General features: G+C 50.2%; 7 protein-coding genes across 7 annotated transcripts; 5 read left to right on the forward strand and 2 right to left on the reverse strand.

Annotated features, from left to right (window-relative positions):
- Nucleotides 1-1,711: 1,711 nt before the first annotated feature.
- On the forward strand, nucleotides 1,712-2,166 carry TrAFT101_010122 (uncharacterized protein; the record flags this gene model as incomplete). Its single annotated transcript, XM_066128847.1, has 2 exons — nucleotides 1,712-1,841; nucleotides 1,937-2,166. 2 exons carry the CDS (start codon nucleotides 1,712-1,714, stop codon nucleotides 2,164-2,166), a joined length of 360 nt encoding a protein of 119 aa, XP_065984972.1.
- A 267-nt stretch (nucleotides 2,167-2,433) lies between these two features.
- On the reverse strand, nucleotides 2,434-8,374 carry TrAFT101_010125 (uncharacterized protein). Its single transcript, XM_024903802.2, has 6 exons — nucleotides 7,967-8,374; nucleotides 7,655-7,736; nucleotides 6,221-7,553; nucleotides 5,951-6,161; nucleotides 4,743-5,890; nucleotides 2,434-4,636 (listed from the first exon to the last, which is right to left on the reverse strand). The coding sequence occupies exons 1-6, from the start codon at nucleotides 7,998-8,000 to the stop codon at nucleotides 4,442-4,444; spliced, it is 3,003 nt and encodes a 1,000-aa protein (XP_024760937.2). The 5' UTR covers nucleotides 8,001-8,374; the 3' UTR covers nucleotides 2,434-4,441.
- Nucleotides 2,785-4,342, forward strand: TrAFT101_010124 (uncharacterized protein). The gene has a single exon (XM_024900080.2). It carries the CDS (start codon nucleotides 3,112-3,114, stop codon nucleotides 3,997-3,999), a length of 888 nt encoding a protein of 295 aa, XP_024760938.1. The 5' UTR covers nucleotides 2,785-3,111; the 3' UTR covers nucleotides 4,000-4,342.
- Nucleotides 8,375-10,624: 2,250 nt separating the features above from the next.
- Nucleotides 10,625-14,506, forward strand: TrAFT101_010126 (uncharacterized protein). The gene is made up of 5 exons (XM_024903801.2): nucleotides 10,625-11,136; nucleotides 11,190-11,331; nucleotides 11,392-12,746; nucleotides 12,808-12,955; nucleotides 13,032-14,506. The coding sequence occupies exons 2-5, from the start codon at nucleotides 11,283-11,285 to the stop codon at nucleotides 13,160-13,162; spliced, it is 1,683 nt and encodes a 560-aa protein (XP_024760934.1). The 5' UTR covers nucleotides 10,625-11,136; nucleotides 11,190-11,282; the 3' UTR covers nucleotides 13,163-14,506.
- Nucleotides 14,507-18,899: 4,393 nt separating this feature from the next.
- Nucleotides 18,900-19,205, forward strand: TrAFT101_010127 (uncharacterized protein; the record flags this gene model as incomplete). The annotated part of the gene is made up of 1 exon (XM_066128848.1): nucleotides 18,900-19,205. The coding sequence occupies one exon, from the start codon at nucleotides 18,900-18,902 to the stop codon at nucleotides 19,203-19,205; it is 306 nt and encodes a 101-aa protein (XP_065984973.1).
- Nucleotides 19,206-19,861: 656 nt separating this feature from the next.
- On the reverse strand, nucleotides 19,862-21,534 carry TrAFT101_010128 (uncharacterized protein; the record flags this gene model as incomplete). The annotated part of the gene is made up of 2 exons (XM_024900002.2): nucleotides 19,862-20,740; nucleotides 21,527-21,534. The coding sequence occupies 2 exons, from the start codon at nucleotides 21,532-21,534 to the stop codon at nucleotides 19,912-19,914; spliced, it is 837 nt and encodes a 278-aa protein (XP_024760928.2). The 3' UTR covers nucleotides 19,862-19,911.
- Nucleotides 21,535-23,338: 1,804 nt separating this feature from the next.
- On the forward strand, nucleotides 23,339-25,065 carry TrAFT101_010129 (uncharacterized protein). The gene is made up of 3 exons (XM_024900001.2): nucleotides 23,339-24,409; nucleotides 24,502-24,649; nucleotides 24,723-25,065. The coding sequence occupies exons 1-3, from the start codon at nucleotides 23,498-23,500 to the stop codon at nucleotides 25,028-25,030; spliced, it is 1,368 nt and encodes a 455-aa protein (XP_024760927.1). The 5' UTR covers nucleotides 23,339-23,497; the 3' UTR covers nucleotides 25,031-25,065.
- Nucleotides 25,066-25,519: the final 454 nt, after the last annotated feature.

The following is a 25,519-nucleotide window of genomic DNA, read 5'->3' on the forward strand; positions in this document are numbered from 1 at the left end:
TGGCGTTTTTGATTTTTTTTTTCCTTCATTGTATCACGGCAATTTCCTTGCATTTCTCTATAATTGTGTTGCATCGGTAACCGACAGTGGAGTTGTGGGATTTGTTTTCTCTTTTTTTCTTTATAACGACTATCCGGCGTCTCACCATCTCTGGAAGTGCATTGTTCTTCCTGCTTAAAAACACTATAAAATGCCTTCTGCCTTGCGGTTATACGGGTTACGAAGTCATCAAGACAATCAAAAAAAGAAAGATATAGAAGCGAGTATCTTATGAAATTGTGTTGGAAGGGGCGCGGCTGTTCTTGTCTAGTCACATACGGGAAATACCTTAGGCTGGCGGGGTTCTTGGGAAGGATGAGCGGTTCTTGTTTGCGCATCACCATACTGGAAACGGTTTTTTTTTTTTACTACCTTTATTATTATTATTGGGAAACAATCGGGGAGTTGGTCTGAGTCGATTTTCTTTGGGGGAGTTGATGCGGCGCCGCAGTGTGCAAATCGAACCGGGGAAAGCGGCTTGTTCTTTTTTTTCTGTCTCATTTTTCTCGAAACTTGTTACAATGCTCCCCTCTGGGAGACACAGCGTGTGGATCTGTCCTGTTTGGTTCTTCTTTTCGCTGCTCTGACGAACACGCGAGCCCCTTGTGTTACTGGATCTTCTCTCTCCGTCTGAGAAAAAAAGACAAATGTTTGATTATTACCTTTTTATTTTTGTTTCTATTTGCGAAGCATTTTGGAGTGGCCTGGGAGGAAGGAAAGCTATATATGAACAATGATCTGGTTTTGCGGGTCGGGTTTTTCACAGGGATTTCTCGGGCTTTTTTCCATTCATTCTTGGAATCGCCCTTTCGGTGTTGTTGCAATTTTTCATGGGAAATTTTGGGTGTGTTGGAACAGCGGATCCATGGCATCCGGGAATTTTATATGGCGCATGTGTGTGGTTTAGATACCGCGGCTTGAAAGCCTACAGGACGAGAATATACGAATGTTTAAACAAAGCTAGATATTTTGCCATTTGTGATATCGTCTGAGGAGGTATTCGCCTGTAGATGTACGTTCCAGTCAGGATAGTAGAGCTAAATGGTATGGTATGCGGGTACCTTTTGCCGGCAAAGCTTCTTTGGCGTCGTGGTGGAGGAGACATGCGCTTTCGGCCTGATGTCAATCAGTATGCTGGACGAACACCGAGTCCACTGACCAAGACACGCAATTGCACCTCGATATACCAGGCCAAGGCTTTTACATATTTACAATGATTTTAAGCATAAAAAGCGGCTCTCCGTTCAGTTTATCGTGTGTCGATTCTGGGGTGTCAGACATGTTGCAATGGTGACGTCACAAATTGCGATGTGCTCTGCAGGGCCGGACTGGGCTTCGATTCGAGCTACTTTGTCGATGATGCGCGAATCCGTACCTCTCCGGTGAGGTGGAGAGAGGGCAGTGACATGACGTTTTGCAATTCGCATTGTACTGCGGCTTTCTCTTGCTTTCTCCTCCTTTTTTTTTTAAGGTTTGGCATTTTCTTTTGATCCTATTTCTCTTCTTTCTTTCTTTCTTTCTCTCTCTCTTTTCCTCTCTAGTCCTACATCTGTCTATCTTCCCTTTTTTCGCAACCGATTCAACTTACATACTGCCGCATCCATCTAACCAACAAACAACCTCAATTGAACTCTCTCTTTCCTTTTCAAAACTTACAAAAATAAAATCCATCATGTATAATCGAAGCTTGGCAGTTTCTGGAGCTGTTCGTGCTGTCGCTGCTGCGAGACGAACGGCGATGAGCCATCGCGGCTTTGCCTTTTCAGCTACAAAGAGACTGGGGCTCAAGGAATCATCAACTCGTATGTCCTTTTATTTCCCCTTTTATTTATTTATTTATTTATTCTTTCTATAAGATTGATTATGAAAAGCAACTGACGAGTTTTTGATAAAAAAGAAACAAACATTGACTACGACCTGCATAAGAGAGACTCCCTCGCCAAGCAGAAGAAGGGCTCTGGCCACTGGAAGCCCGAGCTCGCGTCCGACAGCGAGGAGGCCGTAAAGGCGGACCGGGCGTCGAGGGATCTGCATGCGTCGGAGAAGATTGCCGCGTTGCAGGAGAGGACGAAGAAGGCTGCTGAGGAGACGAGCAAGGCTGGGACGAGTATGAGAGATGCCATGTAGATGGGACTAGTATTAGTTTTGGTGGTGGTTGTTATTGGGTGGGAGAGTTTCTTCAAAGTCTGGATGGATATCATGGTTGGTTTGTGGAGAATGACAATTGCTATAAGAGCAGAGATTGGTACATTGAGCTTATCATTATAGATGGACGAATAAAGTCTGTAAAAGTGTTATTGGTGGCGAGTTGTAATACTGCCTAGTAGTAGTGTTGTTGTTTTGAGTGTTTAGGTGGTTGCTATCCTATATACTCTATCCGTAACTTTATGGTACCAAACAAAGAGGAAGAAAGATCAAGGTCTCATATTTATATATCCTGCGGGCTCAATGCTCATGGTATCATTGATCTTCACACATCAGCCAAGTAATCCTGTCTTATCACGCCTAATTATTTTGTTTTCTTGCTCTTTTTCTGATTTGTTTCATTTTTTTTTTTTTTTTTAACAACTCAAGTCAGCCAAAAACACTTCCCTTTCAAGGCGGCAAAATAACAAGATATTTTAAAAGAATAATCAAAAAATAAAAACAAAAACAAAAACAAGACGAGTAGCAATTGCACGTTTCGATCGTGCGACCTCCGGGTTATGAGCCCGGCGCGCTTCCACTGCGCCAAATTGCTTTTGAAATCCGCCTTGATCTCCTCGTCGCAGCACACTCGCCTTTTGTCCACTCTCCCTCTCCAGGGTAAGAAAATTCAATTCAATTCTTAGCCTCCCACCCCACCTAAAGTGCTCGCATATCTCCGATCACTTTTCAGCGGCTATCGATAAACCCACCTAATATCGGACTCATACATACATACAAACAGCTTCAACCTCCCTCAACAACCCCTCCTCCAACGACTAAATAAAGGATCCTTCCCTCCCTCTCCCCCAAGGTTGGGCTTCTCCAGCCCTCCCTTGTCTCAATCCTTGCTCTTTTTCTCTTCTTTTCTCTTCCCTCGTCCGCACAATGTCTTCTTCGTCCTCCTCGCCGCCGTCCTTCCAATCCGCCCTCCTCGCCGGCGCCCTCGCAGGTACCACCGTCGACCTCTCCCTCTTCCCCCTCGACACCCTCAAGACACGTCTCCAGTCTTCCGCCGGCTTCTTCCCCTCGGGCGGCTTCTCAGGCATCTACCGCGGCATCGGCTCCGCCGTCGTGGGATCAGCTCCCGGCGCCGCCTTCTTCTTCTGCACATACGAGACGACAAAGAGCTTTGTCGGGAAGCGGATACGACATGCCCATGATGGAAAAGACAACGGAAGAGGCTGGGTGCCGGCCGATATCCTGACACACATGATTGCCTCGAGCTTGGGAGAAATCGCCGCCTGCTCAGTGCGCGTGCCTACCGAGGTCGTCAAACAGCGCGCCCAGGCCGGCCACCACGGAGGCTCGTCTGCAAAGGCGCTGGGCCATATCCTCAGCCGGTACTCTGCTCAGGGAGGGGGTCTGTTTGCCGTGTGGCGCGAGCTGTACCGCGGCTGGGGCATCACCGTCTTTCGCGAGGTGCCCTTCACCGTGATCCAGTTCCCGCTGTGGGAGGCTATGAAGGCGTGGGGTCGCAAGCGCCGAAACGACGGAAGGGACGTATCGGCCGGAGAGAGCGCCATATACGGAAGCTTGGCGGGAGGAGTGGCTGCCGCTTCGACAACGCCGCTCGATGTGCTTAAGACGAGAGTCATGCTCTCCAAGGACCGAGTATCCGTTGGCGAAGTGTTTGGGCGCATGGCTCGAGAGGAAGGCATCCGGCCCTTCTTTGCGGGCATTGCACCGCGCGTAACATGGATATCGATTGGCGGAGCGATATTCTTGGGGAGCTACCAATGGGTCATCAACACGATGAACACCATCCAATCATGACAGAACAGACTTCACCGTCTTCTTTCTAAAGACACTGCGACAGATTTATAAAGGAAGAGTATAAATGAGAAAAGGGCTATATATATAGGCGCTGTAACGACGGATATATATGCATCAATATGGCTGTATCAACAAGAAAGACAAACATTAGGAGGGCTCTTTGTATGAATAGACCAGCGCTTCAATACTGTATATCCTCCCTCCCTATCCCATGGGATATTTTTGTGTACAATAACGACATAAAAATAATACGACAATAAGAATTATTCAGGAGAAAATGCCAGATACACAACGTATATATCTTGTGAGCAGGGATATGAACTGCAGATGAAGGGCAGAGGCCGAAGGGGGGGGAAGAAGCCGAAAGAAACATCACGCTGGACTGGAAACTTGAAAAACAAGAACAAATTATCAACCAAAAAAAGAGCGTGCCCTCGCACGCCTATACGCCATTGGTAGCTTCAGTCGGCTCTGCCGTATCTTGCGCGGGAGCTGCCTCTACGGGCGCTGCATCAGAGCTGGTTCGTAATGGCAGAATTTCCTTACGGCCGTTGGCCTTGTAGTAGAGCATGATGTCGCTTCCGCCCTTCCAAACATGGGTTCGGAGCGTGGCTAGGTTCATTGTTGGATGAAGGAGCTGCAGAAAGAGGCTTATGTTAGACATAGAAACGTTCATGGTAGGATAAATCCTGAGAAGTAAAAAAAAAAAAAAAAAAAAAAAAGTTAGAGTAGACGTATCTCACCTGATCGTTACAGTAAAGCTCAAGATACTCCTCTGGCTTGAGCGCATTAGGGTCCTCCTCTTGTTCGGGCTCGATCCTCTCGGATATGTAAGCCAAAATCTTCTTCACCCGCAGCATGCGATTGGCGTTCAGTCTGCTGTTTCCATCCGAGGCAATCGGAGGTAAATTGTCCATGGGATTCAGGACAAACGATATCTTGACAGGGTCCTTCATCGGAATCTGGTTTAGTAGCAGCACGTCGCCGAGCCACATGGGCGCCTTCTGCTCGATGATGTCGGCATCTCTGCCGACATGCTCCACCGTCCCCTGATACAAGTTTGCACTGCCACCCGATGTCTCTTCTTGGATAATGACCTTGGTCCCAGGCGGCAGTTTCAAAACGGGTGTATCGGATGGCAGGCTCGGCGTTACTCGAGTCTCAACTAGCTTATCGGGTGATTCGGCAGTTTGCTTATCGTACTCGTTTCGAATCTTCTGGATAACCCCAAAGAAGCTATCGTCGACTTCCTTTTCATGGTTGGAAGAAGACTCGGATTCTTCAGCCTTGTCGTCCACGACGACCGGCTTATCCTGTGTCGCCTGAGACATTGAGCGGCCAATTCGCTTGGAGCTGAAAGACATGCGGAATTTTCTGCTAAATGGAGATTTGCTACTTTCGGCTTTCTCTTTTTCCTTGTCCTTAGCCTTTTCATTGCCGTTATCCGTGGATGTCTTTGGCTCGGATGTCTCTGCCGTGGCGGCGGCAGGGGCTGTCGCTGCGCCGCCAGCTGGCGTAATACCTGCAGTAAAGTAGTCGTTTTCGGCAGATGGGCGCGACCCTGCCTTCTCCAGGGGGCTTGCTACAGCATCTTCTGGTACACCCTGAAGAGTCATGGCAACGCTGGGAGACGCCAGCCCTATCGCGAGACCAGGAGTGGTCACACTGAGATGAGGGGCGCCGGCGCGCGGAGTGAGGAGTTGGTCTGATGAATCTCTCATGGACAGGCCAGGCGAGGGTATAATGATTGATGATGGCGCATCTGCTCGGGTGGTAGATTGTCTCTTCTCCACACCTTCATTAAGCTTTTGCCGATGTAACTCGTCACGTCGAATCTCTTCATCGATGAGGTTGGCGAATAAATACCGCAGGATCCATTTTCCAAGGCTGACTAGGGGAGAATGTTAAGACTATGCAGTTGGTGAAAGTGAGTGGGAGACATTGAACTTACCTCTTTGGTCATCCCTGAACTCAATGGGCTCATCTAGTTCCAGCTCGTCGGCGTATACCTCGGCATCGAAGCAATTGAATGGCTCCAACACAACAGTGAGATTGCCGGAGCTCAGGTCAACCGAGCACCACGGCGCAACCGCTTCTCTCGTATTGACCTGTCTCTCAACGTCCTCCAGGTGCTGTTTTCCAAAACTCTGGACTGGTTTACACTGGTTATGTGTAAGTATTTATACAAATTAAGGGGGGAGACACTACAGCTTGGACGTACCTTGATTAGATCCCATAGCAGTACATCGCCGGCAGTATCTAAAGTCAAGACCCTTCTTCTATCGTTGAGTAGCTTGTGCTTCAAAAGACCAAATTGGCCTTCAATCGTCTCTATAGGCAAATTATAGATGGGTTTAATTTCTGGCTCTGGCTGTTCCACAGCGACTTCTGATCCTTTTCTTGATAATCCATCGTTACCTGGATTCGGTTCTGAGTCTAAGGGCGTGCGCAATGGGAATGTGGCTGTATTGGATACTCGTAAAATTGACTCGGCAGGGATTTCTTTCTTGGTTGATCCGTTTGTTTGTGGTTGAGTCGCTGTTACTGCTGCTATTGACGCTGCTGTCGATTGCCGTGTTTTGTTTGATGCAGCTGACAATGCGCGTTGACGCCGGTACGTCTCGGGGATTGGCAAGTCTGCACTCGTATCCACATCTTCCCAGCGGTTGATTGATGATCGATTGGTAGCTGTCCAGATGTAACCGCCTGTAGCCACAACCTTGGAGACGCCAAAATGCTCCTGTGCCACCGCAAGACTTAATCCGTCATCAATGTCCTCTAAGCTGCCTCGTACGTCAGTTTTGGCAACGAGGCCCGATCTATCGCTGCTGTAAAAGATGCCGAGGCGAGGGTCGTCTGAATATAGCGACCAGATGCTGTCGTCGTGCATGGTAAATGTATACATGCAACGACCACCTTTGACACTCCACATTTTGATCGTCTTGTCGGCACTGGCGCTTAGGATGGTGTCGCCTACATCGTCAATCAGGATAGCGCGGATATTGTCTACGTGGCCGACGAGGTTGGAAACCTTGGAGCCGGAGCGTGGATCGTAGAGCTTCACTGTCTTCTCGGGCCCGCCGCTGGCGATGAGATTACGACCAACTGCGAGAGCATAGACGGACCCCTTCTCAGTTGTCTCTTCGCCCTTTGTAACCTCAAGTGTCTGACCCCCGCCGTTGAGATCCCAAAGACAAATCTTGCGGTCGAGGCCGGCCGAGGCAACCCAGTTGGCGTTGACATCTCTTGGGGGCGTTGCGACGCATTTGATATAGTCGGCATGCTCTCCAATCTTCAGGGCACGGTTGCCGCTTTCCTGAGAGTGTGGCCGCCAAACTTTGACGGTGAGGTCGGAGGATGCCGAGACCAATGCGGTGTTCTGCTGCGCTAGAGCGATATCGTTGATCCAGTGCATATGCGCCTGCGTCTGTGCTCGGAACGTTGTGGTCGATTTGGGTGGCTTTGCGGACGCATCGCCGGTGACGTCGGTTCGGCGATGCAGGTCAAGGTTCAGATCCCAGGCGCAAATCATGCCATCTCGACCGCCAGAGTAGCTATAAAAAAATGAGGCCCATATATTAGCGAACCATTTTTGCTCAGCTCGACGCAGACTCTGTGCAAGCAGCTGGGAATATACAAGTCGAAGACGGCTTACAGGATGGCGTTGTCCGGATCAACGGCGAGGCCATTGACGCCGAGGCGATGTCCGCCTGCCGAAGATTTGGCATTTTCGAGAACTGGATAAGACAAGACAATATCAGCAACCATAAGCTTAAGACTCTCTCAAAGCTCGTTTGTCCGTGGCCTGTTTTTGGGGGAAGTGAAATCGACAAGAGTTCTCGGTTCGTCGTCCGATATGCCATGGGCCGTCTGTCGCGTGCGGGGTGGGCTCATGACATGCATGTGCGAAGCAAAGCAATGGTGCAGTGACAAATGCTACCAGAGCACGGAGTCGTGGGGGCCTCACCGTAGCTGATCCTTTGACGCGCCTTCTTGGCCATGGCGAAACACAGGCATAAAGCAGCTCGACGAAAAGCGAGGCACGTCGAAGCTGTCTTGGTAGCGAATGACGATGGTCGCAGAAGAGAGGGAAGAAGGCCGCCTGGAGTCGATGCGAATGCTACGCTGGGGAAACTTAGTCGGCGGTGGGAGCGGCTGGATTGGCCAGGCGGAGCTCCCCTGTAGGCCCTGCAGGCCCTGCAGAAGTGCGGCCTTTAGCGCTTCTCGGTGTCATTCCACGTGTCTCTCAGTGGCTGTGGAGCAGCGCCGCTATTGATTTGCGAGAAAAGCGCTGCGAAGGGACTTGCAACGGTTCTTTAGCCGGGAAGAGGGTATCTAGCTTTCCCCAGGTGGGGGCCGCGTAGCGATCAGCGAAGCCCCGAGTCTAGGAAGAAGGCACCTCGAGGTGCTGAGGATTGTCGCGCGAGAGAGCCAAGTTGCAGCGGCATGGAATTAGAGGTGGTGATGCGCGAGATCGAATCGAAAAGGGCGGGCCATGGGACTCATCGAGGCTTTACTAAGCAGGTGCTACAACAGGTACATGGAACAATGAATCTAGCAAATTATATTGTGTGCGTCAACTCTCATAAGTAGAGGAGGTATCATAATTTAAAAGAAGAATAGGAAAAAAAAAAAACGCCGTTCTCCAGTGCTGCAATCATCCCCTCCAACTCTCTTCTATATAAGCAGCCAGACTTTTGCTTTTATCGTCATATCGTCATTATTGCTCGCGTATATATAGAAGCGCAGTCTTTCCAAACCATTATCTCGATCAATCCACCAAAGATTCGGCGTATGGTAGTATATCCAAAGAGATGGAATGACAAAGAACACGCGCGGGCAGCGCTAATGTCGCATTTTTGGGGGTTGAGTTTTGTTTTTTGGCGTGATGAAAAAGAACACTGGTGTTGAATGAACCTAACATTCGCTGGGGTGGTTGCAGTACACGCGCCGAGTTGCATGTTCGATTTTCGCCCTGTCGAGACTGCTCCGAACAAGGCAGGTATCTACTGCTCACAAATAAAGCTCAGCAGCTTAAGATCCGGTATATCTCTTGGCTTCGTCTATGCTGGTGGCGGCTACATGACGACGCATTTACACGCGCAGCCCATGGGGCACCATCGAGCAGAGTGGACTCTCTTGTTGCCTTCGCATTGCGGGCAGTCCTCCGAGTCATATGCAACCTCGTCTCTCGGGCCGGGGCAGTCGTCGCGATAGCACCGTGTGTTCCCTCTGGAGACCTGGTGCTTGCAGCGGTATTCGATGACACTGCGCGTACACATTGTGAGGCTGGTGGCGCTGTCGAGCAGCTCGGACTGTCGCGGAGGCGCTGAAAAGTCGCGATGGCACGATTAGTGGCGAGGTATGGAGGATGATGCTGTTATGTTCCGGCAAGAAGTCAAAAGCTATGTAGCCCAGCTCAACGGCATTCTCTCAGGGCAAACGAGCGTAAAGCGTAAAGCGTAAAGCATAAAGCATATACTACGGCACAGCAAATGGAGACGATGCACGGTTGTTGGCCAAAGGCTCAGGTATTTAATGTTCGATGGTATGACGGGCTGTGCGCAATAAAGTGACCCGGCGCACTGTTAGCTGATCTGATACGAGGGTAGATTCCGTGGCTACCGAGCCAAAAGGCACGATGGGCGTCCCTAAGTGGCCGTGGCGCGTAATCAATGGCGGTTCGGGAACCCTCTGAGACCCGAATGGAAGGATTTTTTTTTCCTGCTGCCTCTCTCATCGCACGAATGCACCGAGGAAGAGGCGCGCTAATTATTAAGTCAAGGTACGTTGCCGGTGGCGGTGCCAGTTCCAGTGGCATCAGCACGATACGAGTACGCAGTTTCGCAGCTTGTCTCAATCGAGAGCCCCTGCTGGCGCATGTGACTCGCTCATCTCGTCCCTTGGAGTTGAGCTGGGCTTCATTGCCAGACTGGGAGTCGCAGTGGCCTGGACAGCGGGCGGGATTCGCGATAGCCGCGGTATGTGGCCCGAGTCTGGGGCAGCGCATCGCAAGGTGCTCGTTTAAATGCTACTGCAAGGCACTTGTTCGATATCCACTGCACTTCGGAGTATACTAGTAGGTGCCTTGATAGTACCACTACTCCGAGTAGAGAGGTACAGCAGCAGGAGAGGTTGAGTATATTGCGTGGCGCCAGGCTATGAAACTGTATTATGCCTATGTGTTGAACAAAAACCTGCCAAGGCTGCAGGTTAACATAAGGTCAAGTTGGCTCGCTGGGGTCTTCATGGATCTCCCAATCCTCACAACACCACCGGCAAGCTAATGCTACTCGACGACGGAGCAAGGTGCCTAAACTGCATGCTTGTATGCCTGCCTACCAATTCTAGGTAGTCTAGGTACCTACCTGTAAATTTGCAGTACATGCTACAAGTGCTTCGTACAAGCAGTGCGCTCCATGGATCATGGAGATTAGCCTTTGCCGCTTCCTGCGAGAGTTCATGCCACTCCGTGATCCACAGTCCCAGGTCAATTACGGATAATGCCGGGGTGGTATTCCATACGGAGCACCGCGTACGAAAGCAGTAGCTGAAGCCTTTCCGTAATATTACCTGCAGCACCTTTAATCCCTTATAGCCAGGCTAGTCGCACAGCTTCTGGCAGCGCTTCAGGCGTTCCGGGATTGGGGCAATCCTAGCGGCTCCAACCCCAAACTCCCCGGCGCATCGTTAATCCGGTCGCCATGAACTACACGAAAAATTGCTTGAATATCACGGCCGACGCCAGACCTTTCACCATCCTCTAGCCTAAAGGCAACCGACATTTACGGCCTCAAAGACGGGGCGCCTACTGTCTTGCCTTGACCCAGAGTGAGGCGACTCCTCCGGAACAGCGCTGCGACCGCCTCAGCGGCTTCCTTTATACTTTTGCGCCCGGCAAAGGCTGCTCTTTCATTCTCTTCTCAAATCCCACCAATAGTGCCCAAGTTCGCCTACATTTCGCAAGTCGCATTGTGTCCAACGATACATATCTATATCAATACAACCCGATCGCGAGTGGCTGTACATCTCTGATTACAATATTTGCGCGCGCGAGTCCAACCTGTGAACGTTGATTGTGCTGTGTTGGTCAAAATACTATCTAGTACCACTTTGCGAGTTGCTGCTGCTATTGCCGTACTGTCTACCGCTCGCTCTGGCTCTCAAAATCTGCCATTGACCGATCTTAGCTGCCCATTGCTCGGTCGCATTGTGACGTATTGAACAACGTTATTTCGGCCTCAAAACCTCAAACATCTACTCTACCACATTAATCCGCCGCCATGGCTGAATCTGCCCGCCCCGATATCCAGAGCATTCTGGCCGCGCTTGGTGAGACACTTAAATAGTCCTGTAACGGAGACTGGACCATAGACTAATAGCGCGCATCAGCTTCCCAGAGGCCACCGTCGTCGACGTCCACTCAGACACCACCGGCAGCAACCGGCGCATATCCAGCGCCGCCTGCTGGTGCTCCGCCAGCATCGTATCAACCCCCGCCACCAGGTGTCGCGAGCTTCCCCGGTAGCTCTGCGCTGCCTGCCCCTGCGTCTAGCGGCAATGTCGACCTGAGCGCCCTTCGACCTGTTAACTCGGGGACTATGAACTTCGACGACATCATCTCGAAAGCGCGGGCCTTTGCGACCGAGAAGGGCATCACACCCTATGACCGCCCACTTGTCTACGGCTCAGATTCTAGGAACCCTGATCGACCCTACCGTCGATCCAGGTCGCGATCTCCTCCCCGAGGCGGCAGCGAATACCATAACAACGGCAGCTCATATCGAGATGATCGCCGTGGAGGACAGGGTCGAGAGTATGGCCGCGATCGTTCTTACTCGCCCCCATCGCGAGGCCGCACCTTTTCGCCTCGTAGTGGCAGCGGCCGAGAAAGGTCTCCCCTTAGAGGAGGCGATGACAACTCCGAGACTATCCAGATCGAATCCAGCTTGGTCGGCTTGATTATTGGCCGTCAAGGCGAGAACCTGCGAAGGATTGAAGCCGACACAAACTGTCGTGTACAGTTCCTGGCAGCTACTGATGGCGGCCCATTTAGACAGTGCAAGATCACTGGCCCGCGCGCTCGTCGCGCTGAAGTGAAGACGGCCGTCAATCGCATTATTGAAGACAGCGGAATGGGAGCCCTCAACCGCGCCCAAGAAAAGCCTCGCGATCCCGCAAGAGGTGGAGCAGCTGCTCTAAGAGATGGTGAAGACCATATGCAAATCATGGTCCCAGATCGCACCGTTGGCCTCATTATCGGGCGAGGAGGCGAGACTATTCGGGATCTGCAGGAACGGTCTGGCTGTCACATCAATATTGTCGGTGAATCAAAGAGTGTCAACGGCTTGCGACCTGTGAACCTCATTGGTAGCCGTGAAGCTGCTGCCCGGGCTAAGGACTTCATCATGGAGATTGTCGATAGCGACAGCCGAGGCGACGGCCCGGCCTCTGGTACCAAGAAGCCTGCTGGTGCTTCTCGCAACGATGGACCTCCGAGAGACTACACTGGCGGTGGCGCTACTGACAAGATCACTGATGCGATATATGTTCCTTCTGATGCAGTAGGTATGATTATCGGTAAAGGAGGCGAAACCATTCGGGAGATGCAAAACGTCACGGGCTGCAAGATCAATGTAGCTCAGTCATCAGGACCCGGTGAAGTTCAACGAGAGATTGCGCTCGTTGGGACGCGGGAGAGCATCGCCCAGGCCAAGCAAGCAATCGATGAAAAAGTAGAAGCTGTGGTATGTTGATAGTGCCATCGTGTATGCTGTCTGATGAGTGTTAAGACTAACATATAAGTAGCGACAAAAGAGCAGCGGTGGCGGTGGCGGCGGCCGTGGCCGTGGGCCACAAGATGACCGGCCAAGCTATGCCCACCAAGGCCCTGATTCCTCTACTAACCAGCCTCCCCAGACTTCTTCAGGCGATGGCACAGATCCATATGCTCAATGTGAGTGCCTTTCATCATCCGACGCTGAGGCTCATGGCCCTTACCTCTACTGACCCTTACTGACCAACGCTGTTAGATGGTGGTTATCAAAACTACGTCGCTCTCTGGTACCAGTCATTGATGTACCAGCAACAACAACAGGGAGGACAAGCGACTCCTCCCTCTGGGGGCCCTCCTGCCGGTGCTCTCCCCCCCGGAGCCCAGTAATATTCGTTGATTGCGAGCAGCCGCGTGCTTTCGTGACTGGGTGTGACCTTGACACTGGGCGTTGGCCTAATAAATTCGCAGACTGAGCGCCCCCTTGAAAGATGCCTTAACTTGAACCAGCGCTACCATCAAAAAAATCCTTCCCGACTAAACTTAACTCACAAAAAAGCCCACGACTATATGACACTATTCTTATGGAGTCCACGTTGTACTCACCATTTATATACCCCTCACCCCAATTTCTTTCCTTTCCTTCTTCTCAAGGATTGCTGATTTTCTTTTTCGATTCTACGGCCCGTCTGATATGATAACGTACAACCCCCCCTTATCTTAGCCTGGTGGCCTCCGGCATGGGGAGACCTGGTACTCTACTTGCGCGCCAACAACACCCATGCCTGCTTACTATGTTCTTGATTCCCGTATCGCCTCTGTACATTTATGGTCCTGAGGTCAGTGTTCCAGGAAAAAGAAAGACGCCAGGTTGACAGAACTAAGTGACAGAATGCATTGCTATGAATCTGTCGTTGCAACGGAAGCTGAAAATTCCAGAGCCGTGACTTTTGGATTCGCTTTGACATGTCGACATATTGCTGATCGAGGATCGCTGACTCCGATCTATTGCTGCGAGAATGACGTACTTTTCTGCTATGCATTCCTATCATGAAGGCATCCCCCTTTGCGGAACATGGCGCCAGGGCATAACTGTTGTTGGTTACACTACCTGATTATGGCGACTTGTGTCACAATCGCGAGTGTCTTTTCCGCTATCAGCTACTAGTTCTGAAAGATAGGAACAAACAAAAAAAGAGGAAAAATAAAACAAAGAAAACGAAGACCAAAAAAGGAAAAAAAGACTACTGGATTCTTGATCTCGCTTTCTTATCTTCTACGCAATCTACGTAATTCAGCTGGACCCCTTGTTGCCTACGGATATAGGTACATATACCATCAGACACCTTTGGGACAAAGTCGAGTGACGAGAAAGTGCGCTGTCGTTTGGCCGATTACTAGTCCTGCACAGATTATGCCAGCGCAAAAACCACCTCCCTAAATCTTAACTTAGTCATTTTATTACTGCAATCTTCTTCTCCTTCTTCTTCTATTCTTGTTTTGCTCTCGCCTGGTTGCGGTGCGACGCCTCGATTGGAGCTTTGCCGTGCTCCCACCCGGCTGGTTTGAAATGGGACAGTGGTTGATATTACAAGGGCGGTGGTAGAGGTGGCATGGAGTTGAAGAGAAAAAAGTGCCACGGTTTGTATAATAGGTTTAATCTGCTATCTATGGTAATACAACTACCGTTGTAAACGAAATATTGCGGTGTGAAGGAAGCTGGCTAGAATCGTCTGGACCCTTTAGTAAATAAGCCGGTGATGTGTCCCTTGCAGAATCCTGACGCTTCTCTGCAATTGGCGACTTTTTAGTACGTCAGGCTGAAATACTACTACACGTGCAGTAGTATTTAGTAGCAGGGCTTCGACGTGGCTAGTTGAGGCAACGTGCATGCATATATAAAATCGGCTGGCTGCGGCTCTTGGGAGGATTTATTTGGGCTGTGATTGGCTTTATACAATATTACTTGGACGCACCATGGCGATGCACATGAGATGTTATGTAAGTGGGGATGAGCGTATGTAGTAAGTAATACTACAGTACATAGCACGGACTACTATAAGTGACGGGTTCTGCGATGGGCGTCCAATCGGATGGAGCTCGGAGGAGAAGCCGGGGGACTATTGCTGCATTTCGTTTGGACGGATGTGCTCCCCGTTGCTAGGCATTCCTTCGGTTAGTTGCTCAAAAGGGCTGGTTGGATCGTATATGAACACTGATACAGTATATGCAGCCTTCGATGGGGATATGCATGTGTGAGTACGGAGCAAAGACGGGTGACACGCTCTTGTTTCGTTTAGCTTGTTTAGTAGCCGACTGCTCACATACAGCTGCGTGTTTGTCCGTCCTTGGGTGATGATGATAGGCGGATGGCCTGTGGCCACTGGCGCTGGGGGGAGCATCTTCAGCTGGACAGGGACAGGGTGTCGTCGATGCAAGTGCCGAGATGGCTGACGGTTCAGAAACCGCCACCGTTCGGATGACCAACGGACCGGAGAGGAATCCTCCTGCTCTTGCGAATAAGTTACTCGTCATTTTTTGTTGTCTTTGCAGTTACGGTGAGGGCTCTCTTTTCCTTCTCAGATGTCTTTGATATCCCTTGGACACGGTGTAGAGAGAGCCTAGGTGCCGGTGTAATATCGCATATTTTTCTCCCGTGCACGGAGAGGGATGATATATATGCCAAGATAGAGTATGATGTGCTGGAGAACGATAACACAATGCTGGGCCCGCAAGAGCCACTTTTCTATATAGACGAGGAGCCCAATGGCCTACCTTGTGTATAGGAGAAGCCCAACGCTTTGGGGGGGCGTGGGATGTCTCGGGCTTTGGGAGCTGGACGCCGACCTGGATCTTGGCATCGCGAGGATGCGAAATGCATGATTCCGCTCTCTGTGGAGTGTGTGTGTGTGTCCTACCCGCCACTTTATTCCGCCCGCTTCGTCTTCTGCCACTATTGGGCTGAGATTCCAGACGCCCCTCCCCTTTGGATGGATAATTTGTCCAGGTTGAACAGCAACTCATCGAGTCCCCTTGCGCGTATACGTGTACCACGGTGCTATCGCTCATGTCCATCGAGCCTTGCATACGGAGTGCTACGATACCATGCAATGCAATCTGCACGGAGCCATGGCTGGACAAGGCCTACACTACAGTAGGTATGAGTGCCACGAAAACGAGCATGGCACAGGCATCCTCTCATCTCCATCGCCTCGTCTTTGTGCACAACCACGACAATGGCTGGCCGCAGAATCTCACGGGCCCTGAGTCTGGGTGGCCGCTTCATCTGGCCGCAGCAGGCCGGGCTGCATGTGACTTGAGCTGTGCCTGTGCCTGTGGTCTGTAAAGGAGCTTCTCGCTCGAACCCCTGCCGTGTGGCTGCAGCCGTGCGGTTTTGCTTTCCTTTTTATGCAACTGAGGCGGCGGCAAGTGGGCATTGAGAGACAACTGGTTGAGATCAAGTAGCGCACAAGTAAGCTATGCTCCGTGCCCTATCGAGGCATACTCCCGGTGGACGGGTGGGAGAGAAGGGGATCCGGCAAGACATGCAGCGGCCTGGCGGCGGTTGGTGCGGATAAAGGCGCGTGTGCATCGGGCTCGAGAGGAGGCGGGAAATCCCATAATTGCATGGTTGCTGTACAGATCACTGCAGTAGCTGAAATGCTAGCAGAAGCCGTGCATGTATAGCAAGACATTGATCTTATACGAGCACAGTACAGCCTGTCGCGATAGAACAAGCATCTGCTGCTAGTAGTAGCAATAGCGCAGTAGCTTAAGAGCACCTAAGCTGCAGCCTCAGGTGCCAAAAAAGCTCAGCTCTCCAATCAGGCACTGCTGCAAATGGCTAAGCTCTGCTGCTGGCCTGCCTCGTCAACCGCCAAAAAGCACCCTCGTGCATCGTTTCCACCCTCGTGCTCGTGCATGGCGGCAGCAGCAAGGCAGGCAGGCAGTCAATGAGGCTGGCAATAGCTGCCAAATGCAGTGCGTACAGCCAAGGGTATGACAGAGGCCCCGTCCTGGAGGGGATCTTTGATCCTGGCCCCGTCCGAACCACGCGTTTGCCCTGTCAGTTCGTCCATCTGTCCGCTAATCGGTTGGTTGATCTACCGCTCACCACTTCAGCAGTCGTATAGACATACAGTATGGAGCGTTATATGATATCGCGTCGTATCGGCAACATACTTTGCACAAGAGGCATGGTGGCGCCGAGCTTCCCCTCTCTTCCCGCTCATCCTCCCGGCTTGGAGGGCTACACAACAAGAACCAAGAGTGGCCAACATTCCCTCTCTACATTTCATCTCTCGTCTCTTCTATCCTCGTAACGTCTATAGCCCGGAAGGATTCCGACGGCCATCTTGGAGGTCTGAAGCATGGTCTGATTTCCGCTCTCTGATTCTCTGGCTGGCTGCTTCTTACGCGACTCGTGACAGCTGCAGCAAGTCGATAATGCATCGTTTTTTTGCCTATTTGGGAGCCCAGCTATGACTTAGCCATGACAAAGCTAGCCCAGTGGCGACCGCACAAATGTGGCTCTCGAGCCGTGTCTGTCGTCGTGGTACGGGACAGGGCAGGACGAGACTCGGGAAGCAGTGCCCTTATGCAGCAGCAGCATCATACCATCAGCTCCGAATGTGGCCAGAGATACATGAATGGTCAGCAAGCAAGGTAATCTGCTCTGTAGTCTGGTAGAAGCTTGTACATATGACTGGGTCGCCGGACGATGACGGGCTTCAGACACACATTTTCTGGCGCGTGCATGCAGTACTTGTACATACTCGCAGACGGGCCAGGTCTTGCATGGCATGCAAGACACGCACCCCTATGCCCTCTACAAGGCCCTCTCTAAAAAGGGAAGACAGCGATAGATCTCCTTGGACATCCCGATCGCGCGTGGACTATCAGCACCAGCACCAGCACCAGGAAAGACCCCTTGCGAGCGAGTCGGTCAGTCGCCTAATGGACGCCGGCGCTGTCTCGTGTTGCGGACAGGACGACTCCCTCTGAACGAGGCCCTCCCTACCGCCTGTTCCGATGCCTTTGACAGCTCTAGCCGACGCAACTTGGCCTGCTCCACGCTCAAACTTGGAAGCTAGAAGCCCCGGGCCCATATTTATTGGGTGGGCTCAAAACTAGACAGACGCTGCGCGCAAGTGCAAATATGATAGGTGACAAGAGTTTGCTGCATCCATCCACAGCGGTTGTGCGGTGCGACGTATGCAGGCAGGCAGGTTAGTCATGTCCTGTTGTCACTTTTCGCTCTAGGCCTACTGCCTAAGGTAGTCGCAGGAATAGGCTCTTGCAAACCGTGCAGCAAGATTCGACGGGGCGTTTTCACAAGTACAAGTATACGCACAGAGATCCATTCTTGACTTGATGCTGTTGGCTGCCATGCCCTCACCACTTTTCCGCACCGAAACTTTGTTTCCGCATACAAGTCAAATTATTTGCTCATCCGCCCCCCTTCTTTTTTGATTCTCCTCATTTGCTCCCCTGTGTTTCTCTTGGTTTTCAATGAGCGCACGATTAATTACCATTCCTCTTCCCACCATACCACCACATGCAGCGAACCGATTGTCCAGGTTCTACCAACTCACATACAAATGAAAAGAAGCCGTGTCTTGTCAGCTGTGTGACTTTGACAACACAGCACCAACTCAATTACGACGTATACTGCTCGTACAACAAGCATTTCGATTTTTTTTCTCTCTCTCATTAATCGACCAACACAACTATCTGATTGAAGGAGAGAGGGAATAATTTACGTTTGATTCTCTCTAGCAGAGAGATTTGAATGGAGGCCCGTGTGTCCACCTCTACTAACACAACTTTGTTGATTTGTATGAGCCCACCTCCCCTGCTCGTTGCTTCACCGTGTCAATAAGCTTTGTAATGATTTACAGAGCGGACTAAACGTCTAATAGATGCCTCTTAGTCTCTACTGTCCTATCTTCATACTGTTTCCATGCAAAGGGCTTTTAACTTAATCTCTTGTTCCCCCCTTGGCTACTATAACTTCGAATCTTTCGATATATTTTCTATTGATGGACGCTAAACTCATGATTGGACAAACTCTCTAAGCCCAGTTTCAAAAAACCATCTCTGTCTATCATTTCCGGCTACCAACGACATGTGTCGTCTAGTCATATTCACTGGCACTTGTACCAAGTGTGGCGAAGCCCAAGTATGGGAAGATCTTACGCAAGAACTATCATGTCTCCAGGCGAAAAACAATGGGATTTTTGGAGACTGTTCAAACGGCGTGTTTCAAGAACGACACGAATTCGACCAAGAGTGCGACCAATGCACCGAGGAGGATGAAGGAATCGGCGATGTAGGTGAAGAGGCAGAGGAGGACCTCCTTGCTCATGGGAAGCGGCTCGCTGAGGAAGAGCAGTCAAAGGACTCACGGAAGAAAGCCAAAACCAAAAGTTAAAAACCGAAAACAAAAGAAAAACAAAAGGAACCAAAAAAATTCTACGACATGGACCAATGCTTTTTTGTTTTACGACGATTGCCTTGATTGCCTTACGAGCGAGCGAGCGCCACATACAGCTGTTCTTTTCTCCCACCTTCCGAGTTCCTCAGCATTCGATTCTTTTGGGATATATTTGTGTGATGGGAGGGTGTGGTATGGTACCGGGCGTTTATGGAGTTGGAAGAGGATAATCTTGGGCCGTTGATAACGGATTACCTTGATCGGGCTCAAATTCCTGGGAATATTTGTCAATCGGCATTCAGCATTTTTAATAATGGGCGGCATTGTTGTGAATTGGCAGAGGCATTTGCGCCCGTCATTCAACCAAAAGGGAGCATGGTATTTTGAGACAATGAGCGATGATGAAGATCATGTCGGCTTGACGTGGCTGCTGATTTCGAGTTATCCATGATTATGTGGCATAAAAATAATCAGCGGAGCACTATCATCGTTGCCCTTAATTATCACCGCTATTTCTAGCTTCATGGCTTACACTGTCTAGATTCTATCCCGAGCGTCTCTATATTTATACATCTACGGACGAACGCCATGCGCCTTAGTTCCCCTTCCTGTTCTATGCTTGTTTCCAATCTTTTCGTCCATCGGTCCATCGTGGCGCTGTTGCATTATTTGCCATCTCTCAACATTTTACTACCATCAGTCCTCACACCTGGCTAGTCGTCTTTTTGGCGTCGAGATCAGCCTCATGCCATGTCTCCTTTACTGCCTGCCAATACCTTTGACTCTCTTTCCTTACAAGTGATACATGCTCTCCGCCTTCAAACTTCTCCTTTCGTACCTTGAAGCCTGACTCCTCTGCCCTTCTCGCATGATCTTCGACCTGGCGCCAGTCGATGATGGCGTCTGCCGTTCCGTACAGATAGGTCCTCTGTGTTTCTCTGGGGAGTAGGCTTCCTCTCCTTAAGGCTTCAGCATTGAGATTCTGCGCAGGCCGGGTGAGGCGAAGCTTGTATATCAGCCAGGCGACCGCGATGACAAAGTGCACCAACGGGGAGGTCCAGCGAGGCAAAGATTGGAGGAGAGCTTGGTGGGTGCTTTTCCAGACGAAGTTGCCTGGACATGAATCCAGACAGAGGGCATATCGAGGGATGACGAGCTTGTTCCCGGCACCGTCTCTGCCCAACTCCTTTCTCAGGAGTTCCCGGATTCTTGCAGCTGTGCTGACGCCACCGTTGGAGAGGATATGCAACAAGACTCTGGGCCTGCTGTTTCTGCTGTTATTCGTGGCCCTTGTCTCTGACTCTGCGAATTGTCTGAGGATTCGGATTGCCGGCGGGATATGTCTGCGAGCGAGGCTTGGCCAAAAGACATGCGATGCAGGAGAGCGGATGAGAAGGATTCGGGACGAGGGAAAGAGCACGCGGTGTTGGGCAATGTATTTTTCTATGTGAACGTCTCGGGCACCCATCCAGCTGAGAACGAGGATGAGTTCTGGATGGCGGCGTTGATCGATTGGGGCATTGTCGTTGTCGCTTTTATTGTTGAGAGGAATAGCATCCTTTGGACAATAGTATGATACGGAAGAGCTCAGATGCTCCATGAACGAGAGTGGAGGCTCTCTTCTTAGAAGAATTGACGTTGTTTTCGAAGCCATCGTGACCCCCGTAGTGGTGTAAGTCCTCCTGGGCGGCAGCACAAAGGAGGGCTTCGTTTCCGCTGAAGAACAAGTTTGATAAAGATGACGACGATTTGCCCTCGCTCCTCGCCCTAACCCCCCCTGCGCCGCACATGTGAATAAAGAAGACGAAGCTAATGCTACATGGCGAGTCTGGCCAATATCAAAGCCCCGAGACGCACGCGGCAGAGCGACAGCGAATGAGGCCGGCATTTGGGTAGAGGAAAAAATATGGCGTCAGGGGGGGTCCGTCCGGTACGGTGCATTAAGATGCGGAATAGGTAGCTTGTTAGTGAGGTATAGCTCTAAAGGGACATGCGGGCTGTATGGATTGGGGTAATGTCGCAGAGGTAGCCCAGCTTGGCAGGAGATGCGACTGGCTGCCAGATGATCAAATAAGAAAGCTGAAGAGTAGTTTTGAGAGTGTGCACTTTTTTTTTTTTTTTTTTTTTTTTGCTAATAGTGCAGAGATTCTTTTTTCTTCAACTTTTTTGTGACCTCTGATGTTTATTTTTTTCTTTCTTGATTTACTTTTTTTTTAGTTTACAGTCTTCTAGAAATCTTTCATGGGCTATTAGAAGCATTTTATCTAGTGCCGCTTGTTTGGCGGGTATTTCCACTTCTTCCCTGTTGGAGATCTAACCTCGGCATGATGGAAAATAGCACTGACGGTAGACCGTCGAGAAGCGGCGCTGCCCGGCGATTTTTTTATTTTATTATGTTATTATTTTTTTAATCTACTAGACGCTACGCCCTTTGAGATTGACAGGCTCGGGGAAATGGAGGTAGAATTTAGTGCCTTTGGCGTCTTTTTCCTATTCGTTTAGAATTGGGTCCACTGCTAGGTTAGATCGATCGTGATGGATGATTTCAGGTAGGTTTCCATGTGATGTGGGTTCTTGAAGAGATGTCTTATTAAAGTTATAGCTTACTTCTATGCTTGTTCCTAGTTAAAGAATGGAAGATATTGAAGCTGAATTGTTTTTTTTTCGTGGGAAAAGCTATGGTTACCTTCCATATAAATTGCAACCGATGTTGGGTATCTAGCTAATTCATGCGGTATAATTACGCCGTTGCCGTCTTCTTGTTACTCTTATTGCTATTGCTATTACTATATGTCATGTATCATCTGGTGATATTCTAGGGGAAATATCAAAGGCTTTATTTTGTTGTCTCAGAAAATAAGCGAGAGAGATACAATACAGATCGCGTACTCAATGCCGCCGGGCTTTCTGAGCCGAGAAAATAGGTGGAATGTGTGACCGAGCTTGAAGAACTCGAAGGAAATAGGAGGCAAGGTTGTGGAACATGTACGCCCTGATATGGCTGCGAATTCGATATACACGGCTCGATACTTTTGAAGAATGGCTCATTATAACGGCTGAGAAGGGGCAGTATCTTGACGCCTGAACCTGACGGATGATACTATTTGCTTCGCTGCCGTGGTGAAGTTGTACAAGTCCTTTTTAATTTCTTTTCTTTCTTGGGGACAATGGTGGCACAGAGTTAGCCCCCTTGGAAGCTTGCCGAGTATACTGTTGCATATCTCTATTATACACACTCATGTGTTGTTGGGCGAGTAGAGTGGACGTAATATACTATATTCATGTGTGTTTTTATACATTCAGATACAGCTCTACGCAGTTATCCATAGACAGAATGGCATATCGAGGACGCATTGAGCTATATGAAACCACCAAAGCTGAAGCTCGATGATTTATGAGGACAGCCCGCATACATGTGCTCTTCAGCTCATCTTGATGGACACCAGGACTCGGTCGATTAGGTTGTGTCTCGGAAAGGCAGAGCTAGATCTGTGATACCGGGACGGGAGAAACCTGAAACTGGTCCACGGGAAAAGCAAACATTGGCTCAGAAAGCAGATTTGTACAAAAAACGTACAGAGTTTACATGTACTAATTCATATAGCAAGACTAGTACTATTTGCTCTGCACCTGACGAGGAGAATTGGAGTTTATAGGGCTGGTTACTGGGTTGCCTCGCTCCAGAGATGTTATACATTTATGGAAAATGATAGTTCTAACAGCGTATTGCAACAACTACTGCTAGGTTGAAATAAATCTTCTTGATAGACATATACACCACTTCTCATCTCTTCAAAGATCTCGACAAATCATTTCCCCTCCTACCGTAAGAATGAACCAAACAAGTCCTAACAAACAACTCTTTGATACTATTTCTGTCGTCAAGGACCGTCGAAACGTTGCACCCGTCCGCCACTCGTACAAGATAGCCGTTTGATGTGATTGCCGAGTGAAACAGGTGGCAGGTGTTGCACTGCTTCTGAGCTGAATAGCCAGCTGTCAAATGCTGCTGCTCGCCTCGACCCCCCCTTTTTTTTGTTTTCGATTTTTTGTTCCATGGTGTGCCTGTCTCTATGGGCTTTTCCTCCTTTCCTCTTTCTCATCCATCTGTTTTTTTCGTCTTCAATCATCGTCGTCTTTCAGATTGCGTCTCTTCTTCCTTGCACAGCTTTTGTGAGATATCACCAGTTTCTCGCAGCCTGCCATCCCCTTTATCTCTTTCCAGCATCCATCTTGCCCATCTGTACCCATCTCCTCGCCATATAGCACTACACTGCTGCCCGCTCGCCATGATCTTCATAAAGGCTCTACGGTGGGCCATCTGCCTTCTCGGCAGCATTGCCATCACGGCATCGGCTGCCAATCTTCCCCAAGTCCGACGCCATGCTCCAGACTGGGACCTCGCAAAGCCCATGAATGGCCTCACCTTTGAGAGAGCAAAAGCCATCAAGGAGCCGACCAAGGATCGCACCACGATGTTCTTCTCGCACCTCAAGGGCATCAAGGCAAGACCAGGCCAGCAGCACTCGGGCGTCTCTGCTCTCAGCCGTTTCCGTGGCATGGTCCCTGGCTCCATCAACCAGTCGTTCCAGAACATTTCCGCCCTCACTGCTGCCTCTACCCAGTATGCCGTCCAGTGCGGCTGGGATGGCGTCCCCGTCTGGCTCCTCTTCGACACTGGAAGCTCTGATACCTGGGCGACCAAGACCGGTTTCAAGTGCTCAGACGGCTCTGGCGATTCCCACAACGAGGCTGCGTGTGGCTTCTCCACGCCCTATATTGATGGCTTCAGCCACGGCCAAATCGACGAGCTGCACTTCTACCTCAAGTATGGATCCGGCGAGCGCATCTCCGGCCCCATGGGCTACAGCGACGTCTCGTGCGGCGGAGTATCCGTGTCGAAGCAGCAGGTCGGCCTCGCCAACAACACCTACTGGCACGGCAACAACGTAACCGTCGGCATTCTCGGCCTTGCGTATCCTGCAATCACCAGCGCGTACTATGGCGACATTGGCCAGGAGGCGCCGTGGAACGCCATGAGCTACACGCCCTTCCTCACCAATGCCATCAGCCAGGGCGCCATCGACCCAGTCTTCAGCGTTGCCCTGATCAAGAACTCGACAGATGGCGTTATCGCCTGGGGAGGCTTGCCGCCGATGGACTGGCAGTTCAGGGGATATGCCAAGACGGATCTGATTATTGTAAGTGTTTGGCAAACGATGGCGAGCGAGCGTTAAGAGGAGATGAGATGAGATGATAGAGAGCTAATCACCGAATGAATGAAATGTGGCAGGCAAATCTTATTGGCCAGCCTGAAACAGCTTGGAAGTACTCATTCTATACTATTGTGCCTGATGGCATGAAATGGGGCCAGACGACGGATACCACCAAGTATCCGTACATTGTCGACACTGGCACGACGATGCTCTATCTGCCTCCTCGTAAGTAACTTTTTTTTTTTTCGCAGTGCAGCAGATACAATACTGACTACATGGTTTCAACCCATCTCTCTAGCCCTGGCTGAATCCATCGCCAACTCTTTCCAGCCTCGAGCCGTATACCTCTACCAATGGGGCACATACTTTGCCCCCTGCGATGCCATCCCGCCGCACTTTGCCATCATCATCTCGGGCGTCGAGTTCTGGATCAACCCGGCGGATCTGATCTACCAAGATCTCATCGACCCGCTGACGGGCTACTGCGCCATTGGCATAGCTAGCGGTGGACCCGGGCCGTATATTTTAGGCGATGTGTTTCTGCAGAACGTGCTGGCCGTGTTTGACGTCGGAGCGGCCGAGATGCGGTTCTACTCGAGAAAGTGATGATGCAGTTGTAGGCGAGATGCCATGATGAGAAACTTTTCTCTCCCTTCTCTTCTCTTCTCTTCTCTTCTCTTTTTTGTCTTTTGGCACTTGTGCGACCTGAAGGAGGAAGCATGCCGGTGGTTTGATTAGGTGTTGAAAGCTGCAAGAATCGCTTGGTTCTCTTCCATGTGAGAGACGCTCTAGAACGTTAATTCAAATTTCACCAGGGGTTCTTTCTCGCAATATTTTTTTTTCTTTACAGTCATTTCATCTTCCTTCAGGAGATCCGCCCATGACTTGGTGCTGAAACTATCAGGTTAAAAAACATTGATGGAATGCGGCTCCTGTCTTGTAATGCAAGGGGGTGGTTTTTGAGTGCTTATCAGCTACTCCGTCGTAGTTCCTTGTACTAATAACACTGCGTAGCTCAAATCCACTGCCCCCCATCTGCCATTATCAGACTTTTTGCGTGCTTTTGATTGAGTCAATCTCATTTTTTTTTTTCTT

This window comes from Trichoderma asperellum, chromosome 6 (assembly GCF_020647865.1).
Source record: "Trichoderma asperellum chromosome 6, complete sequence".
Classification (NCBI taxonomy): domain Eukaryota; kingdom Fungi; phylum Ascomycota; class Sordariomycetes; order Hypocreales; family Hypocreaceae; genus Trichoderma; species Trichoderma asperellum.

What these genes read in the sequence shown, in the direction of transcription:
- TrAFT101_010124 (XM_024900080.2), top strand. Translation starts at nt 3,112, where the DNA reads ATGTCTTCTTCGTCCTCCTCGCCGCCGTCCTTCCAATCCGCCCTCCTC.
- TrAFT101_010125 (XM_024903802.2), bottom strand. Translation starts at nt 8,000, where the DNA reads ATGGCCAAGAAGGCGCGTCAAAGGATCAGCTACG. An exon ending in GCGTCAAAGGATCAGCTACG is followed by an intron (nt 7,737 to 7,966) that starts GTGAGGCCCCCA and finishes TGTCTTATCCAG; the next exon opens with TTCTCGAAAATGCCAAATCT. An exon ending in GATCCGGACAACGCCATCCT is followed by an intron (nt 7,554 to 7,654) that starts GTAAGCCGTCTT and finishes ATTTTTTTATAG; the next exon opens with CTACTCTGGCGGTCGAGATG.
- TrAFT101_010126 (XM_024903801.2), top strand. Translation starts at nt 11,283, where the DNA reads ATGGCTGAATCTGCCCGCCCCGATATCCAGAGCATTCTGGCCGCGCTT. An exon ending in ATGAAAAAGTAGAAGCTGTG is followed by an intron (nt 12,747 to 12,807) that starts GTATGTTGATAG and finishes ACATATAAGTAG; the next exon opens with CGACAAAAGAGCAGCGGTGG. An exon ending in CACAGATCCATATGCTCAAT is followed by an intron (nt 12,956 to 13,031) that starts GTGAGTGCCTTT and finishes CAACGCTGTTAG; the next exon opens with ATGGTGGTTATCAAAACTAC.
- TrAFT101_010129 (XM_024900001.2), top strand. Translation starts at nt 23,498, where the DNA reads ATGATCTTCATAAAGGCTCTACGGTGGGCCATCTGCCTTCTCGGCAGC. An exon ending in CCAAGACGGATCTGATTATT is followed by an intron (nt 24,410 to 24,501) that starts GTAAGTGTTTGG and finishes GAAATGTGGCAG; the next exon opens with GCAAATCTTATTGGCCAGCC. An exon ending in GATGCTCTATCTGCCTCCTC is followed by an intron (nt 24,650 to 24,722) that starts GTAAGTAACTTT and finishes CCATCTCTCTAG; the next exon opens with CCCTGGCTGAATCCATCGCC.